The sequence below is a fragment of the Ctenopharyngodon idella genome, chromosome 8 (genome assembly GCF_019924925.1).
Source record: "Ctenopharyngodon idella isolate HZGC_01 chromosome 8, HZGC01, whole genome shotgun sequence".
Taxonomy (NCBI): domain Eukaryota; kingdom Metazoa; phylum Chordata; class Actinopteri; order Cypriniformes; family Xenocyprididae; genus Ctenopharyngodon; species Ctenopharyngodon idella.
The window spans coordinates 22,573,269-22,584,226 of record NC_067227.1 but is presented as its reverse complement, the minus strand read 5'-3'; the positions used below and the strand labels follow the sequence as shown (position 1 = coordinate 22,584,226).

General features: G+C 35.0%; 1 protein-coding gene across 1 annotated transcript; it reads right to left on the bottom strand.

Annotated features, from left to right (window-relative positions):
• Nucleotides 1-533: 533 nt before the first annotated feature.
• vgll4l (vestigial like 4 like) lies at nucleotides 534-6,157 on the bottom strand. Its single transcript, XM_051904216.1, is given in 6 exon segments — nucleotides 534-1,296; nucleotides 1,298-1,431; nucleotides 1,553-1,628; nucleotides 3,321-3,558; nucleotides 3,662-3,785; nucleotides 5,929-6,157. Coding segments are annotated over 6 exon segments (813 nt in total). The 5' UTR covers nucleotides 5,996-6,157; the 3' UTR covers nucleotides 534-1,122.
• Between the last annotated feature and the right edge of the window lie 4,801 nt (nucleotides 6,158-10,958).

Sequence of the window (10,958 nt, the reverse complement as noted above, 5' to 3'; positions counted from 1 at the left end):
AACCTATCATGAAGTGATTAAAAGTGAAATGTGGCAGAGCAAGTTATTACTAGAAGTTTGATGAAAGATTACAAAAACAAATATACTTTTCTCTTGAATAACGTACACTACCGTTAAATTTGGCGGGGTTTTGAAAGAAGACTCTTATACTCACCAAGGCTGCATTTATGTGATCAAATACAGTAAAAATAGTAATATTGTGAATTTTTTTACTTTTATTTTAATATATTTAGTCTTCAGTGTCACATAATCCTTAAAACCATTCTAATATGTTGATTTGGTGCTCAAGAATCATTCCTTATTATTATCAATGTTGAAAACAGCTTAATATTTTTGTGGTTACATTTTTCAATATTCTCTGATGAACAGAAAGTTCAAATGATCAGCATTTATTTAAAATCGAAATATTTCGCAACTATGTCAAATTGAATGTGTCCTTTTGACCTCAGTGCTGATTATTCATATACAACAAGACTGGGAATGTGCATTTCAGGATAGATTTTTACTAAATATGTATAAAACTCTACAATGAATGCATTTTAAAAATGTGTTTATTACAAATATGTACAATAGTATAAAAGCTTGAAATTTACACATGGATTGAAATGAACAGCAATAGCCCATATAGAGATGCCAAACAATTACCCACCTCTTTTTTTCAAGCATTTGTTTTCTACAAAAACATGAAACTTTTTGACCTAGTAATTTTTGGTCTGTTTTGCTCAGTGCTCCTGTTAGGTTACAAGATCTTGGTACACTGTCCAATATAAATATGCACATATTATCAAAAGAAAGCTTCCAACAGACAATGAAATGTTATTAGCAACAATCAGTGCAATCACAGTCAACAAATAAAAACCAGTGGCAACCAAAAAACCAATGACAAAGCCAACTCCAACAATGCTTAGCTACAATGAAACGATCCGAAAACGGTCAAACATTGAATATCTCCCTTTAAAAGACAATTGAACAATTCCTCATTTGCTCATCGATTGTTAACAACAGTTGCAACAACTCACAATCGCACAGTCTCCCTTTGGCTTTTTACAGCAGAAACACATGGGCCTACACATGTATTTTAAGTCCGTTTTGTCATATGTACATCTAATTTCTTTTTCTTCTTCATTTCTCAGACCATAAGTTGGGTGTGGTTGTGGAAGGACTGACTGAATCTTTGCGCGCCCTTTTGGGACTCTGGCTGTTGCCGGGTGAGTGGATGAAGGTTGGACTGCAGGGTGGAGATGAAGAAGATGAAGAAGAGGAGGAATGGCAGGAGGAGGATGAAGCTTTGAGCTGGCAGCCATTTATCACCCAGCGCTTTGGCAAAGTGGTCATCTACAGACACGCTGATGGAGGCGGCTCTGTGGTAGTTCATCCCGAGACTCCTCTGGAAATGCTCTTCAACGTGATCATAACTGTGCTGGGTAACAACTGTGGAGACCAAGTGGAGATAAAATCAGATGATGATGCTCAAAAGTTCATTCTGATGAAAAATATCTGCACAGACATGTTAAAGGAAGCATGCCAAGCTTATTTGCATCTTTTTACTTACTAGTGGAGTGATCGCAGCAGTCTTTCTTGGTTGACCTTGTTGCAGAGGAAACGCAAGTGATGACAGATGGCCGTATCTGAAAAAGACAGCAAAGGTCAGCAAATCCTTGTAGCCACAGTTTTTTTTTTTTTTTTACTCATCTATAATGGAGCTTTCGGAATAGCTAGTGAATAAAACTGATGGAAAGATGGGAAACTAAAAGGAAAAGACGGACAGTTATGTTGGTGGTTCTAGACTGGTTCTCCCTCAGCCCTAATGCCACTATCAGGTCAACAACAGCACTGGTGTGTTGAGACTTGTTGACAACATTCCTCCACCCATTGCTCACATTTTCTCCCTGAATCCGGCTGGATTGCATATCTGAGACAGGCAGAGGCCTGTCCGCACTCTAAAGAGCCACTCTCTCAGGAACACAAAAGTGCCTTCCTGCATTCTGTTGTGTCTCATAGACAGTGAGTGAGGATGAACAGACTGCGGTGGCCTCAGGATAGACTCTAAGAGGTGGATGGTATAATGCACCGAACGTGTTCAGTCAGCACGTATGGCTGAAAGAGGGGATGAGAGGATGGAACAAGCACAAATTGGTCTTTTATTTATGGATTAGCATGTAGCTTTGAACACTGTTTGGCTAATGTCTGGTATCCACAGTACTTATGACTGGTAATATTTACAGACTTTAGTGCAATATTATTACATAGATAATGTAGGTACTGATACACAGGATAGGATTTACATATATATATGTATATATATTATTTTAAAATATTAAAAAAAATATATGTATTTGATGTACTATTATTATTCATATTTAATGAATGTTAACAATTTGTATTACTATTATTTTCTAAGCAATTATGTTTATTAATAATTACATTTAAATGTTATGATATCATTTCACAGATAGTTTCATGGTGGTGTGTTTTAATATATTTCAATATTATTTATATGATACATGTGTATATATACATTTAAAATTTTAACTTTTTTAATATATATATATATATATATATATATATATATATACAATATTATTAATATTATTTTAATCAATAATGTTTCTTAATAATTATTTTTAAATGCTACAATATTACTTCACATACAATGTTGTTGTTGATACATAGGATCTACACATTTATCTATCATATATTTAATTGTTTGTTAGAAAAAGGGTAATAAAATATGACAAGATCTCAGAGTTAAACTGTGTCAGAAAAAATTAATCTTAATTATGTCAGATAATACTTAAGCAAACTATGGTCAGGTCAAATTTTTATCAATTTTACTGGTAGCCCACTGTATGAAGAATTTTTGGGTATAATATTTCACAGTTTACTTTATTTTGCTATCCTCACTTACATAAATGAACTATAGTGTCCTGCACCACTAGTAAAAATATATTAAAAATATAAAAAATGTCTGAATAATTTTTGGTTTGACTGTATGTATGTATATATATATATATATATATATATATATATATATATCAGGGCTTGACATTAACATTTTTGCCCACCAGCTACTGTTGCTAGTGGTTTTCCAAAGTTACTAGCCATAATTTGGCAGCAGGTATATTAGGCTGCTGTCACTTTAAGACCTGACACATGGATCCATTATACTGTTACACATGCGTTTTCTTTCTCAACTCTTTATGTTCACTTAAAACAAAGAAAGGCATCTGGCACTTAAATCCACCTGCATTTGGTGGGTTGGCCAATAATTAATAATAATTAATAATAATAAACACTACAGTAACAGTAGTAATAATCACCTGTATTTGTCTGACTGTTGTGGCTTTGTTTTGGCTTTCTGCTTTCTCTGGTTCTGGGCGTGGTTTCTTAATTAGGGCAAGAGGCTCGTCCATGACTGGGGTGGAGTACACTGGGCTGGGGATCAGGTGAGTAGGGCTGGCCGTTGGGCTCCATGTGGATGTGGGGCTTTCAGGAATACTGAACCCAGATGATCTGCGGGAACCGCTGGACAGGCTCTTGCTAAGGGCCCTCTCTCTTCTGAAACAGAAAGTTCAAAAATAAATGACCAAACTAACCCATCTTCATTCCCTCTTATTCTACTGGTTATTGCTTCCATATTGGAAGGTACAAGGTTGATTACCTTTCTTCAAGTGTCCGTCCTCTCTCTGAACTGTGTTTGCGCTTTATTGGATGTGCAGGGCGCATCCGCACCCTGTCGCTCGTCATGTGGCGAAATCTGTCTTCACTCCTCAGATTGGGCTGTCCTGTGAATAGATGAACACAAGCCCGTGTGACTTCAGATATGATAAATGACATCGCTGCAGGGTGCTCACACGGTCATTGCCAGTCACGATTCCCTTACTTGTGAAAAGGTGTGGCAAACAAGTAAACAACTGACTCTTAATCCTTGGAATTGCATCACTGCGTGTGTATCTTAATTGTGGGAAAAAACGTTGTTGGGCCACCGTTAAATGTAAACTCCGTTAAGTGGCAGAGCAAGATCAACTGGCTCTGTGAGTATTACTGTAGAACTACCCAGCTGATTCACCACTAACGGTAAATGTCATTCAAATGTTGGAAAACATTCGAGCCAAAAAAAAAAAAAAAAAAACGACATCAGTGAACAAATGAGTATCTCGCTGGCTTGTTGTTCATACTGCTTTGAGGGGCAAAACAAGTTTCGTAGGTTAAAGCATGTGGCTCACAGAATGTTTACCCAACATAACGATAGTAACAGACTAATCCAAACTGAAATACACATGCCATTCACATGCTAATATCAGCAACAGTGTCATGCAAAGGTGTTGTCATTAAACATGCTGCAACTGATGATGGTTTAAAGCTCATAAAGAGCTCATTAACAATTTATAGTCTCAAAATGATCAGTTTTGCTGGGTTCAGTTTTTTTTTTTATTAAATGATAAACAGTGAAACAACCTTCGACAGTACTTTTCACTCACAAAAACAGGTTGTCTATACTGAAAGTATGGAATGTATGCATGTCTGCCTATGTACTGTACATCTTCGGACAAAATCCTAGTTAAATAAATACAAATTAAATAAATACTCAACTGATAATGCATAATAATAATAACTCATTTTTTTAAATTTACAAAGTGTTGAGGACTTGTTCTAAACCAGGTTAAGTATACCTGCCCATAGCATTGTATGGAACATGTTAACATTCAAACTGCTTTTGAATATTAATATTGGCTCTTAAGAAATAGGATTTCACAACATCCTCTTGATTCACTGCAGAATAATTTTAGTGACTTTGTGCAACCTATGACTTAAAGTAACTCTAATGTATCATTACCACAATCAGTCAAGATTGTATGCTTGAATGTTTGGCCAATCATTTGACTCTTAACTTGCTAAATATTTTATGAAGTAGTAAAAACAAGATCATGGGCTGTGGATATCAAATCAACCACATATTAGACCAGTCAGGACCTGTGTTGATTTGATTGGTGATTAACATCTGAGGTATTTTACCACTGCATGAACGAAGTGTAGCGTTAGGCGCTATCAGACTTCAAGCGGATAACGTTTACTAAATGCTCAAATGGCTTGGATGATGAGGGGGCATTGTTGGCAGAACCCTCTTTCACTTACACACGCTCAAAAATCTCCAAAGCAGTGGACTGTGACAAGGCAGGTTGACTTTGCATGACAGTGGATGGGGGATTGGGTGTAAACCACACCTTAAACCTTGACTGATGACTGATTTTTAGTGCCTCAGGGAGGGATATTTTTCTAGGGGAGATTAAAGACAAAATAACAGACCCACATCCTTTTTCCTTATCTCTTTCATTTGCAGCCTAAAACACATATCAAGCATGTCTTCATCTCAACTCTCCTCAACTAGCCTTCAAAATAACAGCATCACAATTTTTGTCAGTAGTTTTTCCAGCCTCTTTTCTTATTTGAAACCTTTTGAATATGTATATGTGAATTTAATACATTTATATATTTAAATATGAATAAGCTACATGAATAAAATGAACATGTATAATACCACCAAAGAATATACATTCTTAAAAACAAAGGTTTCCATGAAGAACCTTTAAGATCCATGGAAGCTTTCCATTGCACAAAAGTTTCTTTATAGTGGAAAAAGGTTCTTTTGATTATTAAAATGTTCTTTGCACTAAGAACATTTAAGAACTGTTCACTGAAAGGTTCTCTTGGGAACCAAAAATGGTGCTTCTATGGTATCACCCCTTTTTGTAACCTTTATTTTCAAGTTTGCACATTAAAATAACTAGACAGTCAACATAATAAATTCCAGTTATACAGTACATTTTCTTTCTTCTATTGATTACTAATGAACATAATGCAGTTATAACATACACACATTATGTAATTCTTTTAAACTTGTATAAAGAAATAAAATGTGATAATTACCCTCTAAGATGTAAACTTTGAAGCCACTGCTCATCCGAGTAATGTAGTGAAAATTAGTGACCGCCATTCCTAATCTTCAGCGTTTTCTAAGCCGTGCAATGCTTCTTAACAAGTTGAGTTGTGAGCGCCAGAATCGTTCCTCACTCAGCTTTGAATTGTCACTGAGCTCAAGTGATCTGTGTTTTCCATGAACATGCCTCTCTTCCTTCTTATTGGCTGGTTGAAGGCCAACCCCCTCCTTCTGCCTTTGTCTGCATGAGTTGACCTACCACCACAGGTGCCTTATGAGAGGGGACAAAAAGCTGTGAATTGCTTGCTGTCTATCACCCCCACCCCACCATACCACCCCGAACATGGGCTAAAACTGACAGTTGAAATCAAATTGCAAGTAAAATGAATAAAAATGTATATTACTTTAATTTATTGTGAAACACAATAATATAGGTGAAAAAATAAATCTAAGCTGGCATGAGGTGTTTAGATTTCATAAAGATATGTATCACAGAGATTTTACATGTATAATTGAATTACTCGGGCAGCTAGGCAGCTCAAAATAAAACAATCAGGTCGTAATGTGGATCTACCCTTTTCTCCATGTATCAACACGCCAGTGCAGCCGGGCAGAGAGATGAATGGTTTCCTTGTTATACTATCACTGTTCTTGAGAAACACATTTCCTGCCGTTATAAACCTAAAATTGCTACTATACTAAAACATGTTAGACTACATTAACATACAGTAAGATTGTGCAATTGCACAGAAAATGATTCACTTGAATTATAATATAATATAACATAATATAATCAATAGTCAATGCTCACTAAGGCTGCGTTTAAGTGATCAACAATACAGTGAAATTGTGAGCTTAAACTACAATTTCAAATAATGATTTTTTATTTTAATATATTTTAACATTGTTGTGAATAATAATATTCATTTATTAATATTATTATGAATACATTTATTTCTGAAAAGCTGAATTTCCAGCACACGATCCTTCAGAAATCATTCTAATATGCTGATTTGGTGCTCAAGAAACATTTATTATTATTATTATTATTATTATCAATGTTGAAAACTGTTGTGCTGCTTATTTATTTATTTTTGGAAACTGAGATACATTTTTTCAGTATTCTTAGCTGAATAGTTCAGAAAAACAGCATTTATTTGAAATAGAAATGTTTTGTAACATTATAAATGTATTTACTGTTATGTTTTATCAATGTGATGCATCCTTATTTGCTGAATAAAAGTTTTATTTGGGAAAAAAAAAAAAAAAAAAACTTACCTACCCCAAACTTTTGAATAGTATATATTTTGGTATGGGATTCTGATCTGAAATTTCATAAAGTTTTAGGATTTTGAAAATATTTTAAATGGTGTAACACAAGAGAAATAGAAACATTTGAAACTGAAGTAATGAAATAAAAATGAAAGCAAATTTGTGACATTGAACTTGTAATCTCAACTTTCTTTTTCCATCGAATTTTAAGATGCTGGAGAACATGATCATCAGGTTTTACACAAACTTACGGAGCTTGAATGCTGTGGTCATTAAAGCATAAAAATTATGCTGGTAATATCATTAGCAATGAAGAATAAAAACACTAATAAAAATGCAAAAAACTAAATTCAAAATCACTAGACTTTTGAATCCAACTCTAAATCCTTTTGGAACTTCACCATCCCACTTTTCCTTCCCTGGATCCTTTTAGAATCCACAAACAAGTCTTGCTCTGTCTTTTGTTTCCTCTCTAAGAGTCAGCACCTGTCGACAGCCCCTCCTCTGCCCTAATCTAAAATCTCACCCGACTGCATTTTTCAGAGTGTTTAGCCCACCTGAGCTGCAGTCATTCCACCATCTTGCCCATACATGCAGTTATGTTGTGAGTTCCCAACCTTTATGCACTGGGCCTTTTCTTTCCACAGATCTGTTTCTCCTATTTCTTTTTTGGCAGAAAGACAAAGACTTCAGAGTGCTGAAGAGAGCTTTGTACAGCGAGATCCTGCCTGAGCATGCTAAAGCCACAAATGCTTACATACATGACTGAAACACACTCCCTCTGGACACAGAGTTAACCCCATTTGCATTACAAGCAAACCATAGTGCTGCTGCTCTTCATAAGGTCAGCCTTTAAACATAACTGGGTTTTTTTTTTTTAAATAAAAGAGGTAATACAGGTCAAGTTATTACAGGTAATTTACTTCCCGAAAGAAAACCATTTGAACAGCGCAATACTTTACTTTCTCAAAACTCTTATGTCGTTTATTTTGCAATATTCCCTGTGACTGTACTGTGATTGATTGCCTCTCACAGTAGGCTACCTGCGAATTAACACTGTATTGAACTACTGTAAATATTTACTGTACTTACTCCCTATCATTATTGGATTGCCATCTATTTTATAACCGCTTTTCCCAGGATGCCACACACAGATATGCATCTCTATTCTCTACAGACCAGTGAGAAAAGTTTCTCACAATCATTCAAGCGCTGAAATTTCTAGGTTGGTTAAACAGGTCATTGTTTAGCTGTTTATGGAAGGTTGTGTATATTTCTGAAAATAGGCTTATTAGTGTCAGTCAGACCAAGGTTATACTTTTGACAATCTTTACCCAGCACGATTTTTCGGTTGCCTCGTGGCGCATCACGTGGGAAACAGCGACCTCTTGCGGTAGAAGTCAAGAAAAGCAATAATTCCGGCTTTCTTCTGTCACCGCGAGAATACAGGGAATCGACTCTGAATTCATCCTGTCTAAACCAGATATACACGAGAAACTAAAGAGAAAATAAAAAAAAGCGCACAGAACGAGTAAAGCACCCAAGTTTTTTTTATTTTGGCTTGAGATTGGTGTCGTTTCATCGCAGAGTAAAAAGTGTGGCCTGAAGCAAGTAGACCTACTGTCGGTTGACTTGGCTGTTTGACAATGAAATTTGATTGTTCTTAGCAGTTGCAAAATTACATTACATCCAACGATATTTATTTGACAGCAAATATCTATTCTCATATATAACTATACCACATTATTATCATTTTTCATTATTACCAGTCTTTTTCATTATGCAGGGATATGATTTTGTTGTTTAATACATTCTCATAATATTTACATAAACCCACATAGCCTTTGCAAAATATGCACTGTTTCTACAAATAGTCAAATATTTGCAGCTTGATGGCTGTTTTCCATATGTATAGGTGTATAGGTGTGAATGGCGTCTGTTGTTTTGAACGGCACAGACTGTCTGAACCATTCACGTGTTGTTTATGAATACTTTTTGCTCATTCAATAATGGAACAGCTTTGTGAAGGCGGGTATAAGCTTCTTTTGTTAATGTAATGCCTCAGAATTAGGGTCAACACCAGAAGTGACAATTCACTTCAATTCATGTCATGCACATTGTATTGATAGACTTGAGCAACTGGTTCCAAATGGAGGATAACAGCTATTTTCTCAAGGGAAAGGGTCCCTTTTTTCTGTAAAACAACTCTTTGTGAATCCACTAACAAGGGGGAAGAGAATGTGGTGTAGAATAATTGAGAATTACTGTATACCACTGCAGTGTGTACTCATTTTGAGTGCTACAAAGAACTGGGGACTAGTCTGAGAAAAGCAACAATAAATAATCCAACCACAATGTACATACCAAATATTCTACAACTAGCACAAAGAGCTGCAACAATAAAATAATACTTTTATTCAGCAAGGATGGATTACATTGATCAAAGTTGATGACAGTAATGGCTTTTCCATTGCCACAAAGATTTAAATGATTGTCAAATAAATGCAGTTCTTTAAATACTGCTTTAAAATATTAAGCAGCACAACTGTTTTCAACATAATAACGAGAAAAACACCAAACCAGCAGAGATTTCTAAAGGATTATGTGACACTGAAGAATAGAGTAACGATTCTGAAAATTCAGCTTTGTCATTAGGAATAAATTACATTTTAAAATATATTTAATTAAAAAACAGTTTAAATTGTACTAATATTTCAAAATATTACTGTTTTACTGTATTTTTGATCAAATAAATGCAGCCTTGCAAGAGACTTCTTTCAAAAACATAAAAAATCAACTAAAAACTTTTGAAAGGTAGTCTATGTGGAACATATGATAATAGTAATTTTGTACAAATAATATTTTATATAACTGTGTGTAGTAGTAGTAGTAGTAATATCTACAATTATATAATTATATAAAATATTATTTTGTACTATATGTGTATAAAATTTTACCTTCACAAAGCAGGTAACTATTTTAAGAGCTTTTCCCTCTATATATATATTATAGGCCTTTAATGTGTGGAAAAAAAGAAAACAAAAAACAGTAACCAATTTTTCCTTCATTGCAGACATAGAGCTTGATCAGATGGGAGGGGAAAAACCTAGGCATTATAGACTGCAGTTCTCCTGTAAAGCTGTGGTGTAAAATACCTCTCGTAAACTCACATCTCAGTTTGCATTGTGTGCCTGAAGGTGTCTGCTGCTGCCCACACCTCCATTTTGTGCTAATGTGGGTGTAACTGATTCACCACTCAAGTAAAGCATGTAAACAATGCTTTGTTTATTGATAGTCTGTCTGTCTATGCAAGGTCCTATTTCATTAGCAAACAGACATGGCCATAGAAATCAACGGTTACATTTAAGAACCTGGTCAAGCAACAAAGTGTATGAATACGAAATGGTAGAAATTAAAATGGAGTACACACACCTTTAGAATCACATGAACACAAAGGCAGTAAATGTGTTGTTAATGTATTGTGTTGCAATGGGTGGAGCCTTTAAACATTATGTTTCTCCATTTGAAAGTCAGTCTATGTGTGACACAGACTATATTTTAGTATCTTTTGCGTCAAACATCCAATTATTTACACAAAATGATTGTTTTTGCTGGAAGTGATATTGCATGTTTGTTTCAAACACTTAGTTCGACAAAGTCTAAAAATAATGTTTGTGACTATCCTAGTCCAATATTAATTTCATTTATTTTTCATAAATGTCAGCTCAGGCACGTTGTCACATGTGGG